We start from the raw sequence: 25,180 nt of genomic DNA, 5'->3' as shown, positions 1-25,180 counted from the left end.
GAGGCTGAGACCAGGCCGGCATGGGAGACATGTCCTTGTGGTGAATGCTGAACTGAAGGCCGTCATGGGGAGATGAGTCCTGGAAGCAGGTCCCAGACGGGACACCAGAGGGAGGAGGCAAGTCCCACGGGAAAGTCACGGACTGGAGGTTGTCACCGGGGAGGAGAGGCCCTTGCAGACTGGAAGTGAGGCTCAAGTTCTGAAAACTGATCTGGTCTGTAGGCTCGATACTGGCAGTGACTTGGTGAAAAGGATTGAAATTTGATTACGGTTTAAAACCTTCTTATTCTTATGCTGGACATTAAGTAACCTTTGTCTTCCTATGCTAGACTTTATTTATTATTCCTTTAATTCCGTGACAAAATATTAAGTATCTGTACCTTGGTTTCTTGCACCTAAGATGGCAGCATAAACAGCTACATCACACATTTTTCACTGAACTCATTCGAGTGCACATGGCAATAAAATCAACTCTAATTCTAATTCAAATAGAATAGTTTGCATTTCAATAATCAAAGGTTCTCAAAGTTTACTGGGCCGTATTGGGCCTCCATAGGTTTCTTGTGTTCTCTCTCAGCAACTCCACTGACAACCAACATCTTTACAATAGAACAACCTTCTTTTACCAGATCAATGTGATTCATTCACAACCAACCCATCAATGGATTCCAGACATTTGTTGGTCACATTTATATTGCCTTCAGAGAGAATGATGTCAAAGTTCTCTACACACAGGAACCTCGCCACACAGTGAGAACAAGAGCAACCACCATTCCCACCTGGAACAGGATGGGTTCTGTTCCTGTCTCAAACTGGAAGAGTAATTCCACCTTCATTGCCCTGCAGTAAAGAGTACGGAACTACACGCAGACGCAATATTTTGTCTTTTTGAACTGGCAGGAGGAGAGTTTCTATGAGGATGAATTATGTCAATCTTGGCATCAGGCTGAGAACTTACCTTGGACATTCTTCACCTCCTTCCTGCTGTTAAAGTTGGAGGGTGGATGACTCACTGCACAGGTGAAGACTGAGCCTTTCCTCCACTCCTCTGTTCTCACACTCAGGTAGTGCCTGACACTGAATGTCTCTGTCTGCTCCAGAGCAGTGGGGCCAGCACGGGTGTTGGAGGAGGTCAGGCTGCCATCTTTCTCCCAGGAGACCTGTATGCTGTCCGGGTAAAATCCAGTGATCACACACTCGAGTGTAACTCTGCTCTGATTCTTGATCTCTTGGGCCAGTGGAGGCAACAGTCTGATCTCTGGATGTTTTGGCGGAACTGGAACAGACAGGTAAAACAAAGGAAGTGTTAAACTCTTTCCTTCGAGCTTGGCAAAGTCAGATATATAATTTTTGATCTCTTGCCCACCTCTTACACTCCGTGACCGTTTTGTAACTGGTGAGGATGAGGGATCATTTTGAGCAGAGCACACAACCTCCATCCCGTTCTCCCACTCTTCTGCTGTGGTTCGGAGTTGGCTGATGATGATGTACTGGGTGCCTTCCTCTCTCTGTGGCTGAGCTGTAACCCCTTCACTTCTCTGCTTCCCATTTACATTCCAGGTGATCCGGACTTGGCTGGGATCAGAACAGACTGCTGTACATACCAAGGTGGCAGTCTTGTTGATCCAAAGCTCTTCCATGGAAGGATTTTGGAGAAATAGAGACACTTCTGGGGAAGGGAAAGGAAAAATTTCAGAAGAATTGGCATTTTCTGGTATCAGCAGGTGTTAAATGTTTAGGGAAGGCTTTGTTATCATTAGAATCAATGAAACATGGAGACAGAAGTGGCCTGGAACTGGAATTGTTTTTAATCCAGAACTTCTAGAGCAAATACCTGACCATTAGAAAATCGAAGGGCTATTTAAAGCATGTTTTACAAGTTTTGACCAAGAAAGTACAATCAGTGCATTAAGAAAGAGCCAGATCCATTTTGAATGTGTTTACCAAGTGATCAAGAATCCACTGCGAGGACTGTAATTGAGTTGTGGGCTGAGCAGTTTTCAGAGACAACAGTATTAATAAATGTAATCTCTGATTTGTGAAATGGAGTGAGACAGAGGTACAACAAAATGAACAACTGAACAAGTTCTTTTTCACTTTTCTGTGACAGTGGATTGATTCCTGACGTCGAGTACACCAAATCAAAAAGAAGCTCATTTCTTTCAACCAAACACTGTTGCTGGCACCTCTGTGTTGGCATTGTTGGCTCATATCCCACTTGGGTACAAATCTCAAAGCTGGCAATTCAGGGCAGACCAGAGGGAGTGCTGCACTGTCAGAGGTGTTGTCTTTGGATGAGAAATGAAAATGAGGTCCTGACTGCTGTGTCAAGTGGAAGGTACAGATGGCAGAGCACTATTCTGCAGAAAAGCAGGAGACTCGCCTCCCAATGTCCTGGCCAATCTTATCACTCACTCATCATCACAAAAGGCAGATTACTAGGTCATTCTTGGATTGACTTTTGTGGGAGCTCGGTCTGTGCAGGTTGGCTACAATGCTTCCTACATTGCAAGAGTCACTTCCCATTTAAATACTTAATTGGCTGTGAAGCACTTTAGGATGTCTGATACTTTTTACCTCATTGGAGTCAGCACTGGAAGCCTCTGTTTTATGACTCTTATCCCAATGTTTTATTGCCATGGGCTTCCCTCGCTCTGTAATCTTGGTTTGCAAATTCATTGGTGGCCAGGTCCGAATCTATGCAATTCACTGCCTACCCGCTCAGTGACTTGTTCTCCCTCTCTTTCTCTCTCCTCCTCCAAGACACTGTTAAAAACCAGCTTATTGGCCAAACCTTTGGTCATATCCTTGTCTTACCATTTTTAGACTCAGTTTCAATTCCTCTCTGGTTTTTCACCATCTTGGGATGTTCTATCACATTTAAGAAACTCTATAAGTGCAAGATGTCATTGATGTTACCACCTGCTGAGGAAGTTGATTCATTTTTACATTGCAAGAGCAACCCTGATGTATCACCAGGTGTAATGAAAGCCCACTGTTGTTGCAGGTTGGAGGTCATTTGTATAGAATATTTCCCCACCCCCTCCAACTTTGCTCAGAGCCATCAGTTGGGAGGGTAATGATTCATTGAATTTGTCATATGCTCTTCTTTTTTCTTGACTCTTGAAGAATTATCATCACTTCAGATATCCTGCAGTGCCCTGTGTTCTGTACGCAATTTGCGTACAAACACATTCACTGTGCAAACCACAACTATGGTGCCTGCTTTGATCCACACTGATTGCTCACTGTCCATATCATATTGAGTTAATATTTGCAGAGAGAATAATGACTCTGTCTGTGTCCTGGTCAAAACCATTCATGAACACTGTATACCAACTCCTCTGGCTGCAGTTTGAGCTGATGTTCAGGACCGTGTCTAACAGGGTCACGCCTGTTATTAGCTTTAGATGTTCTGCTTCCATCACCTGCCATTCAGACAGGATGATGAGCAACTTCCTTCCGGATTAACATTGATCATTATATTAGTAACCAAGACTTAATGTTTGCTCTCCCACAATCAATCTTCATCGGTCAAAATAATTCTCCTTACCATTGTAAAATGGTGAAATCACAGGGTTAGGGACAGTTCACTCCATATCCTCTCATAGATACGTTAAAAAGAACTTAGTTAATTTGAATTCTTTGTGAACATTAAGTACCTTTCATTGGCTGTTGTCAGTATTCAGGATTGAAGGGAACTTCTCCAATTTTACTGTTGTATGTTTCCATCCAACACCAACACATTGTACAAGGCACTAGATAAGACCTTATGTCCTGAATTACCAACTTGTCTCAGAACCAACATTATTGAAGATAGAGACCAAGTCCTACTTTATTAGATCAAGTTGACAGCCCCAATGGGTGACAAATAATCTTCAAATTCTTGTCAATTCAAGTCAGAGCCAAGACGCAAGGGTCAAACATTGAGATTGGGACCTTGCAACCCAGCCCGATTCAGGCAACCAAAAAGTGACCACTTCAAGAAGGAGTAGATTTGGCTGGGAAACACAGACTAGGGTCATAGATAGAGTCATAGAGATGTACAGCATGGAAACAGACCCTTCAGTCCAACCTGTCCACGCCGACCAGATATCCTAACCCAATCTAGTCCCACCTGCCAGCACCCGGCCCATATCCCTCCAAACCCTTCCTATTCAAATACCCATTCAAATGCCTCTTAAATTTTGCAATCGTACCAACCTCCACCACATCATTTAGCAGCACATTCCATACACATACCACCCTCTGTGTGAAAACGTCAGCCCTTAGATCTCTTAATATCTTTCCCCTCTCACCCTAAACCTATGCCCTCTAGTTCTGGACTCCCCGATCCCAGGGAAAAGACTTTGTCTACTTATCCTATCCATGCCCCTCATAATTTTGTAAACCTCTATAGGGTCACCCCTCAGCCTCCGATTCAGCAGGGAAAACTGGCCTAGCCTGTTCAACCTCTCCCTGTAGCTCAGATCCTCCAACCCTGGCAACATCCTTGTAAATATTTTCTGAACCCTTTCAAGTTTCACAACATCTTTCCGAAAGGAAAGAGGCCAGAATTGCACGCAATAATCCAACAGTGGCCTAACCAATATCCTGTACAACCGGAACATGACCTCTCGACTCCTGTACTCAATACTCTGACCAATAAAGGAAAGCATACCAAATGACTTCTTCACTATTCTACTGACCTGCGACTCCACTTTCAAGGAGCTATGAACCTGCACTTCCTGGTCTCTTTGTTCAGCAACACTCCCTAGGACCTTACCATTAAGTGTATAAGTCCTGCTACGATTTGCTTTCCCAAAATGCAGCACCTCGCATTTATCTGAATTAATCTCCATCTGCCACTTCTCAGCCCATTGGCCCATCTGGTCCAGATCCTGTTGTAATCTGAGGTAACCCTCTTCACTGTCCACCACAACTCCAATTTTGGGGTCATCTGTAAACTTACTAACTGTACCTCTTATGCTCACATCCAAATCATTTACGTAAATGACAAAAAGTAGAGGACCCAGCACCGATCCTTGTGGCACTCCACTGGTCACAGGCCTCCAGTCTGAAAAACAACCCTCCACCACCACTCTCTGTCTTCTACCTTTGAGCCAGTTCAGTATCCAAATGGCTAGTTCTCCCTTTATTCCATGAGATCTAACCTTGCTAATCAGTCTCCCATGGGGAACCTTGTCGAACGCCTTACTGAAGTCCATACATATAACATCTACTGCTCTGCCCTCATCAATCTTCTTTGTTACTTCTTAAAAAAACTCAATCAGGTTTGTGAGACATGATTTCCCACGCACAAAGCCATGTTGACTATCCCGAATTACTTCTCACAGTATTTACATTGTCATTCTGGCAGACACCATGGGCTGGGGATTTGAACCTGCCAGGTGACTTGTAATGAAATTCGAAAGCCAACTCCATTCATAAAGAATTCACAACTTTATTTGACACTTTTGTTGGGCACATTTATATTGGTACTTTTCACCATTTCTGAAGGTCACATTAAGGTTGGTATGGTAGAGCAGTTCTGGTGGAATTGAACAAGGAGGACAAGTGCTCGCAGGATTTTGACATGGATTTTCACCTGGAATTAGAAGAGTTACGAATTTATATATTATACATTTTTACCTCTCCTTCCCTGTGCTGGGAAATTGGGAGCACCACCACACAGCCTTGAAACTCTGCTATATCGTGTTTATATAAAATCTTAAATGAACCAGATCATGTCAATGATGAAAAGTTCGCTCACATTTTCCAGATGGTTAGATTAGAGAAAAAGACTCGAGCTTGAAGAGGGCAGGAATATCATTTCAAAACAAATGTTCGGCTATCAATTGATCAATCTCTGGATCAGCCACTGTCCAGAGATAGTGAAGCAGATCTAGGCAATTCCTTCAAATGCCAAGCTGTAAAGGATCCTTCCCCAAGACGGCACTTTGGAAAAGGGAAGATAAGGAGGCGAGTTGAACTGTGAATGGAATCAGTTGGGATATCCAAACAACACGGACGGAGAGTATTTTGTTCGGATAATCGAATGTCAGATATTTAAATGTCAGATAACATAGTTTAGCCAAGCATCAGGATCTTGTAATATTGTTTGGATAATCCAAAATTTGGATAATTGACGTTCGAATAATTGAGGTTCCTCTGTATTAGATGAGCCATTCAAACACCCAGCCTCACTATCCTCACTATTGGATTCACACAGAGTCAAACTGAACAAGGGTGAATAGCTAATTCAGTGCTGGCTGTTTCCCTGTCCAATGGATTGGATTAAAACACTATCTTTTCAATATTGGTTCCCTATCAAAACACAAAATACTGAGCATTACGTCTTTTCCAAAAGCTGCAATATTAGGGACATGTCTCATAGACTGAGGGGAGGCATTAACATATTAAATTAACTCAGGATATCTTTCTCCCACGCAGATCCACTTACCCTGTTGGTATTTCATGCTGATCAGCTTCTTGAAATTCGAAGGTGGATGCAAGACTTCACAAGTGTATTCATTGCCTTCCTTCCAATTCACCATGGATACAGTCAGGTAAGAGATTGTTTCGAAGGTAGCGTCACCTCTCCGTTGGGAAGAGAGAAGAACACCCCTTTGGTCCACTTGGCCTTTCTTCCAGGAAACCTGGATATTGTCAGGAGCAAACCCGGATATAACACAGCCCAGGACAGCATTTTGATTGGAGATAAAATCCGCAGGTGGGACAAGGCTGGTGATGTTTGGCTCTTGAACTGTAACACATTGCAATGTTGCAGATCACACAATGGTTTTGCAACTGGAAAGATTTCCTCTATTCCTTCTATATTTAGAGAAAGGCTCTTAGTGTCAACCCCCTTCACAAATTCCTCTTGACTTCTCCTGAAATCCTTGGTTCCTGATAGTGCTAGGTGCTGACCAATGGGCCAAAGCTTTTTAATATTTTACCTTGAGCCAATTGCTGGAGAATTTCCTGTTAGTACTTTAAAATCCTGCAGTGCCAATTAACGGTTTGAGATTAACACCTTTATGGCAGCACTTTATAAAATTGTTGTTGACCCTTTCGGGGGTCAGGTAGAATTATCAATTCTCCACAACAATTGAGAGAAGATCAGTTATTCCTCCCTGCATTAGCCCAATTCAATGCTATAGAAATTAATCTGGGAGGGGCATGGTGTAACTCTAAGCAGACATCACTAAAAAGCAGCCTCTTACTTATTTACCATCCATCCATCTTCAATGTCCATTGACTTTAATGGTGGAATGAAAGCATTGTTATAAATTAAATTCGCTAATTCTATAAGGGATGCAGGAACTGAGAAAACTGGAGTTGCAAATCAAAAATATTTAAGGGTTCTCAGATAAGTTGTTAAGTCTGCTTCTAAAATACCAAAGAATGTGGTGCTGGAATATCTGAGGAGCAGGAGAATCGACGTTTTGGGCATAAGCCCTTCATCAGGAATCAAGATGAATGACATATGCCCACAACGTTGATTCTTCTGCTGCTTGGATGCTGCCTGACCAGCTGTGTTTTTCCAGCACCACACTCTTTGACTCTGATCTCCAGCATCTGCTGTTCTCACTTTCTCCGGCTTTGGAAATACCAAATGCTTTCTGAGGGCAGAGCAGCAAAGAATTTAGTCATAAACCATTGTAAATCACTGATCAGGCCTTAAATTGGGGTTTTGTCTCCTGTTCTAGGTACCACACTTCAGAAAGGGTGGAAATAGTGCAGTGGATATTTCGTGGAATGTTCCAGGGATGGAATACTTCAGTTATACTGTGCGGATTGGAGATAATAGGCTCGTTCTCCTTAAGTCGAGCAGAGAAGGTTCAGGTGAGATTAAGTGGATGGGTTCAAATTCATGTGGGTTTTGGTGGAGTAGATGGGCAGAAATCATTCTCAAGCCCAGATAGAGGACATAGATCTAAAAAAAATGGCAAAAATGGAAGCTAGAGTGTAGAAGAGGAGGATTTTAAAAAATAGAAACATGATAATGGGCAATTTGAAAGGGAATGATGGAGGCAGATTCAGTGTTACTTTTCAAAACAGAATTGGATAACTGCTTCAACCTATGAGGAAAGGACAGTAGAACTGGGACTAATTTGGCACCTCTTTCAAAGAGCAGACAGGCACAACGGACCAAATGGCCTTGACCATCCCCACATGAATCTGTACCAATATCTGATTGAGACGAGAGCTCCAAAATTAGGCACAAACTGGACTGAATTGTGCCAAACACACTTTGCCCAATATTCACTTTCATTGACTTCTCTAGAACTGAATATTGAGTGAGTGGTATCACAGGTAACAGCAGTTCACCCTGCCATTACCATGTATTGCAGGATTCCTCTGTACATGTTTATCTTATTACTGCCAGCACTGCTGGTGTACAGGGATAAAATCCACAGGCACAACAATTTCTGGGGTTCTGTTGTGCAATAATCTCCTATATCTGTTAATGAAGGTTTCTTTTCCAAATTAATCTTGTGATATCAACAGTTAAATAATGACAGTTACTAACTTTTCGGTGTTTCAAATTGGTATTCCACCATGTTGTTTGAGTTGTAGCCTGCCTGGCAGTAGTAGAATCGATTGGTTTTCCAATCCGCTGCAGAGACTTTGAGCACACTGCTCATTGTGTACTTCTTATCATTCCCCTGGACTGCAGGATACTTGCTGATTCCAGTGGTAATGACCCCACTGTCACTGGACCATGTCTGACGAATACTCCTGGGATGAAAGTCCTTGACCAGACAGAGGAGGCTGATCTCAGCTTGGTTTGAGTTCATGCCACAGGAAGGATTGGGAATGTAGACCAATGGTGCAGATTGGGCAACTGAAATATAAATATTTGCACACAGATTAGAGCAACAACAAATGCAGTTTGGTCAGGCAGAGCTCAAGAGATTTTCTGATGTATAAAACCAGCCGATTCCTAAATGAGTTACAAACAACATGGAGGAAATGAAGGGTAAATTGAAGGACAGCAGTGAGTAATTTTAACCTGCAACAGAGAGAGGCAAGTACAATGGATTGGGTGGAATATAAATTTTACTCTCATCAAAAAGTTATTCACTATCAGCATCAATCAACTCTGATGTCAAGTGGGATGTGAAACCAGCTTTGCACCAAGTTTGGTCAGTTTCTCAATGGCAGGATAAGCAAAAAGTTTCAGCAGAAAGTCAAAAACGTACAAGAGTCCTGCAGAGCAGGAACACTGACTGAAAAAACAGCAAATGTCAGGATAAACCGGAGCAAGTGAGGAACGAATATGTGAAAATAAGACAATCAACAATGACACACAGGCATAAAGCGAAAGGAGGTGGGTGCTTAAAACTGTGAAGAAAAGGGAACCCAATATTTGCTGTCAAATGATTAGTGGAATAATCATGTATTTACTTTGCAAGATATAAATAAATTGTTGAAACCTTGTTTTCAAATACAAGATATGATTAAACAAAGCAGTCAACATTTACAGCTAAATTGTTAAATATCCTTTTCACAATTTAGACAGTTTGCCAAGAAAGTTACAGTGGTCATAAAGTGTATGTGATTTACAGAGAGAGAACTGAGGGTAGAAGAGGAAAGTTGTGTCTGTACAATATTGCATCAAAATTACTGAGGCTAAATCTGACAGGACCAAAGCTATAAATTCAAAATGTACTTCTAACCACTGGTGAAACAGATTCTATAAAACAGCTACAAACCAATCCATGTCGAGAGGAAAGTTTCACAGGACAGAACCATTTAATATGGTCCTGGATTGACAGACTGGAAACAGACGGTATCTATTGATGTGTTTCCAGGTTTAACTTGGCTGATGAAAGGGATATTCAGTTACTGATCTTCCAAAATCTTGCTATTTATCATTGACATGAAAGGCTTTGGATTGTTGAATATCCTAGTCCGTAACAAAAGACCAAGAACAATTGAGGTGACCTGCTCCCATCCTGGAAGATAGCATCAAGGTCCAAAGCGATATGGTCCTCCCAAGCACACTACACTCACCACATATTGCATCACAGATAGCACATTGGTTCTCTCCCAAACTGTTTTCCAAAAGAAACACCCGAAAGCTGTGAATTATAAAAAGGAATGAAGGTTTTCTTATTCATTCACGGGATGAGGGCATCACTGGCTAGTTGTAACAGGTCGTCTTTTTTCAGAAAATAGTGAAACAAAATCAATCAGCTGTAGGTATTAGAAATCAGAGTAAAAACACTTGATAGAGTATTAATTCTATTTCTCCCTCCACAGACGCTGAGGGAGCTGCTGAGCGTTTTCAGTGTGGGTGACAGGATCATATCAGTCAATATCGTTTTCAGGTGACAGTCTTTCACATCCTGCAACCAGTTGGCAGTAAGTCTAGTTCATGATGGATCAGTGGATCAAACAGTGTTGGGAAGTGGTGGTCAGGAGATGGATCTGGGGATAACTTTGATAAATTCCTGAGACTGTCAGTATTGTGCTGAAGTACAGCAGTAATGAGGAGAATGATGAGCGTAACTGTATTGGCTGCAGAGAGCTGGAATTTATCAAATGGTATTCGGGGTGAACCTGGCCTTGAGTGATTCTGGTGAGAGTGAATCTCCGCCCAGGTTACAATCTGCCCTGGCCTCTTTCCGACTGTACTCAATGGGATTGAAAATCTGAGCAGCTGTAAAACACACAGATGATTCACTGTAACCTGATGTGTTCTACAACCAAGACTAAATTCACCCTCAGTGTATCCTCAGTGAAACCTCATGTCAGGTCTGTGGGTAATCCTGACTCAGCCAGAGGCAAAGGACTCTCTGGTCTATGACAGCTTAAGGTGCAACAGATCCAGCATGGTTCAGAGTTTTAGGAAGTGAAGTGGGGGGTGGTGGGGGGAGATTAAGCAGCCTGGGGTTATTTTCTTTGGAAGAGTTGAGTTGGTTAATGTTCTCTTTTGGCCCTGGTGTAAAGCAGACAATAGCTATTCACTCAGCAGTGGCTCAGTGGTCACAGTCTCACTTTAAACCTGAAGGTTGGGGGTTTAAGCTGATTCTTGGAACACCAAATCTAGGTTGATATTACTGAGGGAGTGCTACACTGTTGGAGGGGCTGGTCTTTTAGATCAGACATTAAACTGACTCCTCAAATGTCGTGCAGTATTTATACCCAACCATCATCATTATAAACTGGTCAGTGTCTTATTGGTCTTGGGGCCCTGGTTTAATGACGTATTCACTGCTTCCCAAAACTGACAGCACTTCAAATTTACTCAAAAGCTATAAACTGCTCATGTATGTCCTGAATTCATGGAAGTTGCTATATAAATACAAGTTATTTCCTTCACACCTACTTTGAACACATGACAATGAGTATTGGCTAATATAATAAAGGAGCTTTGATAGCTAGACAGAAGATGCAGCACAGGATGTGTCCATTCAGCCCAACCGGTCCGTGCTGGTATTTCTGGTCCACTCAAGCCTCCTTTTATTGTATTCATTCCTGGAGTGAGGGGTCACTGTCTGAGGCAGCATTAACTACCTCTCCCTAATTGCCCCGGAGAACATGATGGTGAGATGTTTCTTGAACCCCTGCTGACCATTTAGTATATGGACACCCACGCATGTTCGAAAAGGTGTTGCAGCATTTGAGGCCAGTGACAGTAAAGATCCAATAATATAGCTCCAGGTCAAGATGCTGTGTGGATTGGAAGGGAACATGTAGGTGGAGATGTTCCAAAGTATTTGCTGCTGTTGTCCTTCTAGATGGTGGTGGTTGTGGGTTTGGAAGGTGCTGTTGAAGGAACCTTAGTGAGTTGTTGCAGTAGATAGTACACACTGCTGTCACTAAGTATTGATGTTGGAGGGAGCAGATGTTGAGGGGTTGAATGGGATGCTAATCAGTTCTGTCATATTTTCTCATCTAAACCATCATAACCATCCATTCCTTTACTCCTCACGGCCTTGTCTAGCTTCCCTTGAAATCCATCTCCACTCTTCACTTCAATGACTCCATCCTTTAACAATTTCACATTCTCAACAAACTGTCGAGGGTCTGTCATTACGTATATTCAATATTGGCATAGACAGATTTTTAATCACCATGGGGATCTAGGATTATGGGAAAAAGGCAGGAAAATGGAGTGGAGGATGATCAGGTCAGTCATGATCTCATTGAATCAATGGGCTGAATGGTCTACTCTGTCTTAGATCTTCCCCATAAGGTGAAACATTCGCCTTCTACTCCATTTAATCAAAACCTTTCAGAACATTAACGATCTTGATTTAGTCACCCCTCAGCCTTCTTTATCCAAGAGAGAAGACACCCGGTGGCCTGTCAATCCTTTCATTGTGTGTCAGTCACACACAGGAACTTAGGAACAGGAGTGGGCCACTGAGCCTCTCAACCTGACCTGCCATTCTAGATCATGGCTGACCATCCCCTCAATTCCATTCTCCTGTTTTATCTCCATTTCCCGTAATGTCATCAGTCTCCAGATCCAGACTGATTTCTGTCTTGAACCTGATCAATGATTGTACTTCCACAGCCCTCTGGGTAGAGAGTTCCAAAAGATTCACCATCCTCTGAAAGAGGTAGTTCCTCCTCATCTCAATTGGAAATGGCCTGCCTCTCATCCTAAGATTTTTGGTTCCCCCGGCTCTAATCGGCAGCCAAGGGAAACATCCTGTTCACATCAGCCCCTGTAAGAATTTTGTATATTCAGTCAGATCACCTCTCATTCTTCAAAACTCCAAATAATACAGACACAGTTTCTACAGTTTCCTCAATCCCTCTTCATTAAACAACCCTGCCAGGGATTAGTCTGGTAAACAACCATTGCACTGCCTGTACAGCAAGTATATCTGTTCTTGGATAAGGAGACCAAAACTGTACACAATGTTCTGGGTGTGGTCTCACCAAGGCCCTATACAACTGCAGTAAGGCACCTTTCCTTGTGTACTCAAATTCCCATGTAATTAATACCAACATCCTGTTTGCTTTCTTCGGTAATTGTGGCACCCACCTGCTAGGTTTGAGTGACTCATGAACAAGATCACCCGGATCCCTTTGGACACTCGCACTTCCAAATCAGACTTTCTGATTCTTCCTGTCAAAGTGAATAACTTCAGACTTATTTATGTTATGCTCTATAAGCTCAATTCTAGCCCATTCACAGAGCCAGTCCAAATCTTCCTGAAGCCTGTTTGCACACTCCTCACAAATCATGTTCCCAGCCAGTTTGATGTCATCAGAAAATTTGTAAATATTCCCATTGATCCCCACATCCATGTCATTTGTACAGATTGTGAGCATTTGTGGAACTAGCATTGACCCTTGTAGTACCCCACCAGTTACAGCCCACCTTCCTGAGAATGATCCATTCATTCCAACTCTCTGCTTCTGTCTAGTCACCGATTCTCCATCCAGACTTGTATATTCCCCCAAGTCTAATTTATTACCCCCACTGTTGGGACTTAGAGTCATAGAGATGTACAGCACGGAGACAGACCCTTCGGTCCAACTCATTCATGCTGACCAGATACCCTAAACTAATCTAGTCTCTGATCCTCCGGGGAAAACAGCCCCAGCCTATTCAGCCTTTCCCTATAGCTCAAATCCTCCAACCCTGGCAACATCCTTGTAAATCTTTTTTGAACTCTTGCAAATTTCACAACAATCTTCTGATATGCGGAGACCACAACTGCACACAATATTCCACAAATGGCCTGACCAAAGTCCTGTACAGCTGCAACATGACCTCTCAGCTTCTATACTCGATGTTTTCACCAATAATGAAAAGCATACCAAACACCTTCTTCACTATCCTATCTATATCTGCAGCTCCACTTTCAGCAAACTATGAACCTGTGCCCCAAGCTCTCTTTGTTCAGCAACTCTCCCCAGGACCTTACCATTAAGTGCATAGCTCCTGCCCTAATTGGCCTTTCCACAATGCTGTCAAAGGTTTTCTGAAAATCCAGATGTCACATCCACTGGCACCCCTCTGTCTATGCTGCGTGTATCAGTGTATGGTGGCTCTTTGGTGGAACAAACCACTCAATCCACCCCCCTGTTACTGTCCCAGAGGGCTGTCAAATGTTTTCCTTTCAATATTAATCTGAGGTTGATCTTTACAATAGAATCTGATTCTTCTGTCCTTTCAGCCAGAATATAACAGATCACAGGAATGTCTGAGTAAATGAGGTTGCTTTAAATTTTATCCTGAATTACTAACTCTAAAAATTTCCTCAGTTCCACCATCAGACTGACTGGACTGTGTCAGTGATAGGTTTGTTTTTAATTTATTCCCTTTTACCCTTATATCCTCCATCCACTTTCTCACTGTCATTGAGAATTTAAACAGCTTTTCCCCACCACTGAGCCAATCAGATTAAAAGCTCCAAGATCCTCAATAATGAATGCTGAGAGATTTGAAATGTCTGTTCAATGCTGACGGGATCTCGCACCATACAGTGTACTGGGCCTCATCCAGTATATTACAGTCCAGCATCAACATCCTACTGCAGACCTCACCCCCTCACACTGAACTGATCCTTTCAACATCTTTCCAGAATGTTCCAGCTTTAACCCCATTGATGGGGGATGGGGGGGGACTGTTCTATTGGCATTGTAGGTCACAGAGGGAGAGAGAGAGAGAGGAGAAAGGTAAAGGTCACGGAGTGAAAGCGGGAGAAGAAGAGAAATAGAGACCAAAGGAAAGGGAAGGAACTGACAACAAAGGAAGGAAAGGTAGTGGAATACAAAAAGAAAGATGAGAAAGGAGGTAGAGCGCACCCAGTGAGTAAATTCAGACAAGAGGTTGAACAACGACAACTGCAGAAACACGCCTAAAGCTACCCAAATACAAGAAATATTTTTCCAGCGTTTTGTATTTTCCTGAGGAGGAAGAATGGGAATCACACAGACCGCAGTGTTTCACTCCAGTTAAACTGCCCCCTCACTCAGTGTTTGTGATCAGGGATGTTCCCACATACGGTCTACACTGCAGCCAAGAAATTCCTTTCGGGGAGGTGAGGGAAAACTGGGGTATTCAGATCGCCTGCCTGTTCCACACAGTGCCTGGTATTCAATTCCAGGTCAGTCCCTGAAATTCAGGATCAGGTGCTGGGCAGGAGGAGTGGCAAGTCGGAAACTGCCCGTTTTGTCTCACTCCCCGGGAGGAATTTCTCTCCCAGTGAATCCAGGGAGATAGAGGAGGTGCAATGAAACTTTACTGTGTGCTTTTTGTAAAATTCATCTTTCTAGGTAAATGTCCTCAGGGGGACATGTTGAAATCACCATTGTCCTTCCTGTTAATTCAGTTAACGATGTTATTAAAATAAATTCATTTTAAAAGAACAAAGAAAACTCATCGTAAAAAGCACACAGGAGAATATCATAGTGCTCAGGAATAATGATTGTATCAGTTTCCTTCACAAAACTCTTGCCCGGCAGGAAAGTTGTGAAATATCAATTCAAGCTCCTTGATCTCGAGTGGATATTAACCTGTCCCTGAAAAAGGATCATCCCCTTCCTTTCCCATAAGCCTCACTTCCATCTGAGGGACCGTCTCCACTAAAAGGAGCAGTGGTCAGAACTGGCTGAATATCAATAACCTTGTTCCACTGACACTGTAATAAGAAACCATATTCCTGCCCTTTGGACTTAGACTCATGGTGAGATTTAATCACTGTCCGGTTCATATATTAGGGTGAAGTTTCCTTGTCAAATGTTTTAATCCAATGATTGTAAACTTCGCAACAGTGAAGAGAAAAATATGATATCCATGAATTTAAAAATAATAAATTCCATGCTATTATTGCCCAAGAACGATTTCAACCAAGCAGAAACTCTTCTGTTCTCAACCTTTCAGCATGGGTCCAGTTAGAGATTTCAGAGTGAGAGAGGACTTAAAATCTCACAGATAATTAAACCATTCATGTCAAAGCACACCCTAAATCCTGTCTCAATCAGACACAACTTCATTCCACACCCACAGCCTGTTTGCTGTCTGCCTGGACAACTCACTGGAATATGCTGCAAATTTGTTGGGATGAGGTATTTTTAATAAACACTCATCCCTGTATCTCACTCTGTCCAAATCACTTCTCTCTGTTTGCAAAATTATCAAGTGAAATCTGGAACTTAACACTTTTAAAACTGTTCAACAAGGTATGAACTATAAAAAAACAAAAATGTAAAAGACTGTAACACCAATTTTACATCACAACAGAATTGGATCCTGTCTTTTAACTCCGATTATAACAAAATCCCAACCTGGCTCCAAATATCCAACCGTTGAAAATCATTGAACCTACCCCAATACAGCAAGTATCCTGAATAATGTAATCTGGATCAAGCTGAGCATGTTAAACAGATCCCAGAACCTTTATTAGGTTTTCTGAGGTTCAATGTTAACTATTGAGAATAAATCTAGTCTCGGGTTTCAGCTCCAATTACTGGGTATATTCTTGACTCTGCAGAAATTCACCTCTCTGGGATGGAATCATGTAATTGTCCAAAATATCTCACTGATTTTACTGAATTATCAAATTCACTAAACACACATTAAATACAATAAATTGTAGAAAATAGTAGAATTGGGAAGTTTGTCTTACCTGAAGTCACTTCCAGGAAGGTCCCACTCCCCCAGTAGTCAAGATAATACCACTGTGCTCTGTCTCTTCATTCACCCAATACAATAACTGACCCTGAGCTCAATATATAATAATCCCCAGGGAATTAACCATAAACTGTGTTTTAACCTGGAGCAGCAACTTCCTGTATTTTCATTTGAAATTCCATCCTGATCTTGTCCCAAATGTATCTATAAATGAGGTGTTTTTACAGTTTTCCTGTCTGTGGTACACCAGCTCCTGCAAGTTATCCATAAAAAGAATCGCCTCCTTTTTCTCTTCTTTTCTCCCAGGAATCGACATTTTCCCTGACAATCCCAGTCAGTGTTTAGATATTTCACTCTGGGAAACAGGAATGTGAAATCCATGGATACACACTGTCATTAGGAGAGGGGCAGTTTGTGTCAGGTTTTGTGCTGCTGTGGTAGTATATCCATCACAGTGTTTCAGCCGGGCTCAGAAACCACAGCTACAGGATCCAGCCCGAAATCAAATGTCCCAAACAACTCCCCAGTCTGTATCCGGGTGTCTCCCACACTCCAGGAGTCAATGCCGGGGTTTTCAGGACTGTATGGGAAGCTGGGGGAATCCACAAGGAGTTTTCTTTCTCCATCATCCTCTCTCTGTTCCTCACTGCTCTTTGCATCTTTCAAGTGATATCTTCACAGAAAGTTGTTCCCACGCCCAGATTGTTGAATTGGATCTGATTTATATCCACAGCTCAGGAAGTAAAGCCAGTGATAGCACCCGGAGAGAGCAGTTTAAATAGGTTTCCAGTGGCAGGTTTTTGAATGGGGAGATCCCCCATCTCTCTCACTGTGCCACTCCAGTATATAGACACTGTGATAGGGAGCTGTACATGAACCTCCTCCCCTTTCCCTGACACTGAGTCCAGTCACTTCACATTTAACCCGATCGCACTGACACTGCTCCAAATGAGCAATGCTGCTCTGATTCTCCCTGCCCAGGGACTGCCCTCTCCCCTGTTTCAGTCCAGAGAGATCTTTGTTCATGTCCCGAACTCCTTTTCCCATCGTGTCGCCAGTGCCAGGAATCAGCAGTGAATAATCCCATTTCCCCATTCCCAGAACCAGCAGATCCCAACACAGTCAGGATGGGAATGAAGCTGTGCTGGTAGCTGAGGGGTGGTGTGTGATAGTTCCTCCCTTTTCACTGATTCCCCTGACTGTCAATTCTCTCAGTGAGTTTTTGTACCAGGCCAGCCCCACTTGCTCTCAGTGTGTCTCTTGCACAGTAATACATGGCAGTGTCATCCACTCTCAACTGGCTGATGTCGAGGTAGGCGACTGTGGTGGAGCCTCTTGAAGGGACGAATCTGCCTCGAATTCCAGGTGCGTAATCACTGTTTTGACCTTGCTTGTAATCAAGTAACCATTGCAGCCCTTTCCCAGGGACCTGTCTCACCCAGTTTATCCAGTAGTCATCCAGGCTGAACCCACTCACTGTACAGGTCAGTCTGACAGACTTCCCCGGCTTTTTCACAACTGATTCAGGCTGTGTCAGCGCGATCTGAGAGCGGACACCTGTGAATAACAGAGAAACAGAAGATAAGCCGGTCAGAGAAACAGAGAGTCCCAGAATCTGGGAAGAAGCAGCCTCACTGTGTGGGGAGAAAGCCCTGGGAACTCTCACCTGTCAGACAGAGCAGGAGGACACAGAGATAAGGAGTAATCCCCATCGTCATGTGGAAGCAGAGACAGAGTCAGACACTCCAGAGATCCGGCTGCTTCAGGGCACCTTTGTCTGGAGCTGGAGTCAGTGCTGTTTAAATAGGGGAGTGAAGTGAGTGTGGGTTCACCAACTTCCCCAGCAGCTCCACCCACTGAAACCAGAAACAGAGCTTCCTGTCCCCGCCTCCAGCAGAGATTTCACTTCTCTCCAACAGGCAACAGATCCACAGCAATAATCAGGTTAAAGATCCTGTCACACATTGTCTTGGTTCATTATTTCAAAATTAAAGAGCTTGTGAACAACAAACAAACTGAGAGGCACTAGTCTGCGTATAAACAGCCCCCTGAGAGAGAAGGGACTGAGAGACACCAGTCAGTGCACAGATATCCCCCTGAAAAAGAGAGGACCGAGAGACACCAGTCAGTGTACAGATGTCTCCCTGAGAGAGAGAGGGGACTGAGAGACACCAGTCAGTGTACAGATATCTCCCTGAGAGAGAGAGGGGGGGGGACTGAGAGACACCAGTCAGTGTACAGATATCTCCCTGAGAGAGAGAGAGAGGGGGACTGAGAGACACCAGTCAGTGTACAGATGTCTCCCTGAGAGAGAGAGGGGACTGAGAGACACCAGTCAGTGTACAGATATCTCCCTGAGAGAGAGAGGGGGGGGGACTGAGAGACACCAGTCAGTGTACAGATATCTCCCTGAGAGAGAGAGGCAGCAGAGAAAAGTGGCCGAGCAGAGGCTGATAGCTAAGTTCAGTACCCATAGGGAGGGCCTCAATCGGGACCTTGGGTTCATGTCACATTACAAGTGATCACCATTGCACTACACACACACTCTCTCACATACACACGGACACAGGTACACACAGACGCGCACACAGACACCCACACACACCCTTATAGACACACACACTCACACATGCACCCCCTCACAGACTTAAGACACTCTGCACTCACTACACACACACACTTTCTCACACTCACAACCCCCACCCCAGACAGACACACACACACAGACAAAGACCCACATGCGCACATATATTTTATGGGGTGAATTTGTACTTGCAGAGTTACATTGTACTTTGCTCTGGGTGAAAATGGGGAACTTGGGGATATTATAATGTGCAGTGAAGTTGTGTTGGAGAGATTAATGCAGCTTAGTGTCAGAAACTATGATTAGGGATGCAGCAGCAGCGTGAACTGAGGGAATTGCTGACACTGGGTCTAAAAGGAAATCTATTGGCAGATTTGGATTATAATGAAAAATATGTGATAATGATAAAATAAGCAATGATCAAATAACAATGATCAAATAAGCAAGGTGAACATCAATAGTCTGTTCCCATTGGCGGGAGTGTATGTATCATTGTAATACCCCGAAGTATTTCAGTGAATATCCTGCTTCAATAACACAAAAGGTGTCAAAATAATTCACTGACACCAGTAACATAGTCTGTAGTATTTGTACTCTACCTGTATCAGAAACAGCACTGACTGACTCTGTATGCTCACCACATTGTTACCTCACTAATAACACTGTACTGGCACCACTAACAGTACTGAGTGTCTCTGTATCACCCTCACCAGTAACACTGTCTGAACTATTAGGACTGACCTTGTAGCAGGAAACAGTATGAGTGAATCACTCTGTCTGTCAATATCTCTGTCTTGTCCTTTCTATGTATTTACTAATGTATATATACATCCATGAATGAATTCATAACATGTGGATTTGTTTATTTCTATCTCAATCAATATATACAAAATATGTGTCTTTACTTCGGCTTAATCATGAAGGTGGATATTCACAATGTCAGCTTCACAGTTGAAAGGCCAATCCTTGTTTCTGATTTGCAGAGTTGAGCAGTGGATGAGGCCAGGGCCTCAGTGTGAGGGAGTTGTTCAGTCACTGATGGGATTGAAGGAGTGTGGTGGAGTTGTTTACTGACCACTCCTCCCCCAAACCCCACAATCCCATCCCTAACCCCAACACCTATCCAGCACAGGTCAGTGGGTTGCTCACAGAACCGGCCCACTGCTACACTCGAGTTAAACAACGGAAATGGCTTTTTTGACTGAGCCCTTATCAACAACAAGCAGTGTTACACACCCAAAAGTAATCTCACTTCATCATCAATGATTGATGGAAACCGCACTCGAAATGTTTCACTGACTATCAGATCCACATGCAGCAAATTGTTTCTGAGCTGAGAACATTGTCCAGCCTTGAATGTCCCCCTCCTGTGATTTCCCTCCTGTTTTCTCCTTCACTGTTTACCCCCTGACCTCACTCAGTAAGACCCTGTTGTGAAACCTGGCCCTGGGCTCACCAAGGCCACACTGACCTTGACGGACTCAGTCACTGAGGGGATTGAAGGAGTGTGGGGGAGTTGTTCAGTCACTGATGGGATTGAAGGAGTGTGGGGGAGTTGTTCAGTTACTGATGGGATTGAAGGAGTGTGGGGGAGTTGTTCAGTCACTGATGGGATTGAAGGAGTGTGAGGGAGTTGTTCAGTCACTGAGAGGTTTGAAGGAGTGTGGGGGAGTTGTTCAGTCACTGATGGGATTGAAGGAGTGTGGGGGAGTTGTTCAGTTACTGATGGGATTGAAGGAGTGTGAGGGAGTTGTTCAGTCACTGATGGGATTGAAGAAGTGTGGGGGAGTTGTTCAGTCACTGATGGGATTGAAGGAGTGAGGTGGAGTTGTTCAGTCACTGATGGGATTGAAGGAGTGTGGGGGAGTTGTTCAGTAACTGATGGGATTGAAGGAGTGTGGGGAAGTTGTTCAGTCACTGATGGGATTGAAGGAGTGAGGGGGAGTTGTTCAGTCACTGATGGGATTGAAGGAGTGTGAGGGAGTTGTTCAGTCACTGATGGGATTGAAGGAGTGTGGTGGAGTTGTTCATTCACTGATGGGATTGAAGGAGTGTGAGGGGGTTGTTCAGTCACTGAGGGGATTGAAGGAGTGTGGGGGAGTTGTTCAGTCACCGATGAGATTGAACGAGTGTGAGGGAGTTGTTCAGTCACTGAGGGGATTGAAGGAGTGTGGGGGAGTTGTTCAGTCACTGATGGGATTGAAGGAGTGTGGGGGAGTTGTTCAGTCACTGATGGGATTGAAGGAGTGTGAGGGAGTTGTTCAGTCAGTGATGGGATTGAAGGAGTGTGGGGGAGTTGTTCAGTCACTGATGGGATTGAAGGAGTGTGGGGGAGTTGTTCAGTCACTGATGGGGTAGAAGGAGTGTGGGGGAGTTGTTCAGTCACTGATGGGATTGAAGGAGTGTGGGGGAGTTGTTCAGTCACTGATGGGATTGAAGGAGTGTGGGGGAGTTGTTCCGTCACCGATGGGATTGAAGGAGTGTGGGGGAGTTGTTCAGTCACCGATGGGATTAAAGGAGTGTGGGGGAGTTGTTCAGTCACTGATGGGATTGAAGGAGTGTCGGGGAGTTATTCAGTCACTGATGGGATTGAAGGAGTGTGAGGGAGTTGTTCAATCACTGATGGGATTGAAGGAGTGTGGGGGAGTTGTTCTGTCACTGATGGGATTGAAGGAGTGTGGGGGAGTTGTTCAGTCACTGACGGGATTGAAGGAGTGTGGGGGAGTTGTTCAGTCACTGAGGGGATTGAAGGAGTGTGGGGGAGTTGTTCAGTCACTGATGGGATTGAAGGAGTGTGGGGGAGTTGTTCAGTCACTAATGGGATTGAAGGAGTGTGGGGGAGTTGTTCAGTCACTGATGGGATTGAAGGAGTGTGGGGGAGTTGTTCAGTTACTGATGGGATTGAAGGAGTGTGGGGGAGTTGTTCAGTCATTGATGGGATTGAAGGAGTGTGGGGGAGTTGTTCAGTCACTGATGGGATTGAAGGAGTGTGGGGGAGTTGTTCAGTCAGTGATGGGATTGAAGGAGTGTGGGGGAGTTGTTCAGTCACTGATGGGATTGAAGGAGTGTGAGGTAATTGTTCAGTCACTGATGGGATTGAAGGAGTGTGAGGGAGTTGTTCAGTCACTGATGGGATTGAAGGAGTGTGGTGGAGTTGTTCAGTCACTGATGGGATTGAAGGAGTCTGGGGGAGTTGTTCAGTCACTGAGGGGATTGAAGGAGTGTGGGGGAGTTGTTCAACCACTGATGGGATTGAAGGAGTGTGGGGGAGTTGTTCAGTTACTAATGGGATTGAAGGAGTGCGAGAGAGTTGTTCAGTCACTGATGGGATTGAAGGAGTGTGAGGGAGTTGTTCAGTCACCGATGGGATTGAAGGAGTGTGAGGGAGTTGTTCAGTCACTGATGGGATTGAACGAGTGTGGGGGAGTTGTTCAGTCACTGATGAGATTGAAGGAGTGTGGGGGAGTTGTTCAGTCACTGATGGGATTGAAGGAGTGTGAGGGAGTTGTTCAGTCACTGATGGGATTGAAGGAGTGTGGGGGAGTTGTTCAGTCACTGATGGGATTGAAGGAGTGTGGGGAAGTTGTTCAGTCACTGAGGGGATTGAAGGAGTGTGGGGGAGTTGTTCAGTCACTGATGGGATTGAAGGAGTGTGGGGGAGTTGTTCAGTCACTGAGGGGATTGAAGGAGTGTGAGGAAGTTGTTCAGTCACTGATGAGATTGAAGGAGTGTGAGGGAGTTGTTCAGTCACTGATGGGATTGAAGGAGTGTGAGGGAGTTGTTCAGTCACTGATGGGATTGAAGGAGTGTGGGGGAGTTGTTCAGTCACTGATGGGATTGAAGGAGTGTGAGGGAGTTGTTCAGTCACTGATGGGATTGAAGGAGTGTGGGGGAGTTGTTCAGTCACTGATGGGATTGAAGGAGTGTGGGGAAGTTGTTCAGTCACTGAGGGGATTGAAGGAGTGTGGGGGAGTTGTTCAGTCACTGATGGGATTGAAGGAGTGTGGGGGAGTTGTTCAGTCACTGAGGGGATTGAAGGAGTGTGAGGAAGTTGTTCAGTCACTGATGAGATTGAAGGAGTGTGAGGGAGTTGTTCAGTCACTGATGGGATTGAAGGAGTGTGGGGGAGTTGTTCAGTCACTGAGGGGATTGAAGGAGTGTGAGGGAGTTGTTCAGTCACTGATGAGATTGAAGGAGTGTGAGGGAGTTGTTCAGTCACTGAGGGGATTGAAGGAGTGTGGTGGAGTTGTTCAGTCACTGATGGGATTGAAGGAGTGTGGGGGAGTTGTTCAGTCACTAATGGGATTGAAGGAGTGTGGGGGAGTTGTTCAGTCACTGATGGGATTGAAGGAGTGTGGGGGAGTTGTTCAGTTACTGATGGGATTGAAGGAGTGTGGGGGAGTTGTTCAGTCATTGATGGGATTGAAGGAGTGTGGGGGAGTTGTTCAGTCACTGATGGGATTGAAGGAGTGTGGGGGAGTTGTTCAGTCAGTGATGGGATTGAAGGAGTGTGGGGGAGTTGTTCAGTCACTGATGGGATTGAAGGAGTGTGAGGTAATTGTTCAGTCACTGATGGAATTGAAGGAGTGTGAGGGAGTTGTTCAGTCACTGATGGGATTGAAGGAGTGTGGTGGAGTTGTTCAGTCACTGATGGGATTGAAGGAGTGTGGGGGAGTTGTTCAGTCACTGAGGGGATTGAAGGAGTCTGGGGGAGTTGTTCAGCCACTGATGGGATTGAAGGAGTGTGGGGGAGTTGTTCAGTTACGAATGGGATTGAAGGAGTGCGAGAGAGTTGTTCAGTCACTGATGGGATTGAAGGAGTGTGAGGGAGTTGTTCAGTCACTGATGGGATTGAAGGAGTCTGGGGGAGTTGTTCAGTCACTGAGGGGATTGAAGGAGTGTGGGGGAGTTGTTCAACCACTGATGGGATTGAAGGAGTGTGGGGGAGTTGTTCAGTTACTAATGGGATTGAAGGAGTGCGAGAGAGTTGTTCAGTCACTGATGGGATTGAAGGAGTGTGAGGGAGTTGTTCAGTCACCGATGGGATTGAAGGAGTGTGAGGGAGTTGTTCAGTCACTGATGGGATTGAACGAGTGTGGGGGAGTTGTTCAGTCACTGATGAGATTGAAGGAGTGTGGGGGAGTTGTTCAGTCACTGATGGGATTGAAGGAGTGTGAGGGAGTTGTTCAGTCACTGATGGGATTGAAGGAGTGTGGGGGAGTTGTTCAGTCACTGATGGGATTGAAGGAGTGTGGGGAAGTTCAGTCACTGAGGGGATTGAAGGAGTGTGGGGGAGTTGTTCAGTCACTGATGGGATTGAAGGAGTGTGGGGGAGTTGTTCAGTCACTGAGGGGATTGAAGGAGTGTGAGGAAGTTGTTCAGTCACTGATGAGATTGAAGGAGTGTGAGGGAGTTGTTCAGTCACTGATGGGATTGAAGGAGTGTGGGGGAGTTGTTCAGTCACTGAGGGGATTGAAGGAGTGTGAGGGAGTTGTTCAGTCACTGATGAGATTGAAGGAGTGTGAGGGAGTTGTTCAGTCACTGATGGGATTGAAGGAGTGTGGGGGAGTTGTTCAGTCACTGAGGGGATTGAAGGAGTGTGAGGGAGTTGTTCAGTCACTGATGAGATTGAAGGAGTGTGAGGGAGTTGTTCAGTCACTGAGGGGATTGAAGGAGTGTGGTGGAGTTGTTCAGTCACTGATGGGATTGAAGGAGTGTGGGGGAGTTGTTCAGTCACTCATGGGATTGAAGGAGTGTGGGGGAGTTGTTCAGTCACTGATGGGATTGAAGGAGTGTGGGGGAGTTGTTCAGTTACTGATGGGATTGAAGGAGTGTGGGGGAGTTGTTCAGTCACTGAGGGGATTGAAGGAGTGTGAGGGAGTTGTTCAGTCACTGATGAGATTGAAGGAGTGTGAGGGAGTTGTTCAGTCACTGATGGGATTGAAGGAGTGTGGGGGAGTTGTTCAGTCACTGAGGGGATTGAAGGAGTGTGAGGGAGTTGTTCA

At 44.4% G+C, this 25,180-nt stretch overlaps 1 protein-coding gene across 4 annotated transcripts in view; it reads right to left on the bottom strand.

The window, feature by feature from the left end:
- The window catches only part of LOC148144531 (uncharacterized), a 44,224-nt gene extending 26,505 nt beyond the window's left edge, over window positions 1-17,719 (bottom strand). The window contains exons 1-5 of one of the 4 annotated variants that reach the window (XM_087974816.1): window positions 16,587-17,719; window positions 8,516-8,830; window positions 6,443-6,745; window positions 1,367-1,669; window positions 959-1,276 (exon numbers count right to left, since the gene is read on the bottom strand). In XM_087974816.1, coding sequence (XP_087830942.1) covers window positions 959-1,276; window positions 1,367-1,669; window positions 6,443-6,745; window positions 8,516-8,783 — 1,192 coding nt within the window. In that variant the 5' untranslated portion in view covers window positions 8,784-8,830; window positions 16,587-17,719. The remainder of the gene's footprint in view (window positions 1-958; window positions 1,277-1,366; window positions 1,670-6,442; window positions 6,746-8,515; window positions 8,831-16,586) is intronic. The other 3 variants (XM_087974813.1, XM_087974814.1, XM_087974812.1) reach the window with 3 other exon arrangements.
- Window positions 17,720-25,180: the final 7,461 nt, after the last annotated feature.

This window comes from Chiloscyllium plagiosum, unplaced genomic scaffold (assembly GCF_037043375.1).
Source record: "Chiloscyllium plagiosum isolate Xiang-an unplaced genomic scaffold, Cpla_swu_hap1 HiC_scaffold_27, whole genome shotgun sequence".
Lineage (NCBI taxonomy): Eukaryota > Metazoa > Chordata > Chondrichthyes > Orectolobiformes > Hemiscylliidae > Chiloscyllium > Chiloscyllium plagiosum.
This window is presented reverse-complemented; position numbering and strand designations above follow the sequence as displayed.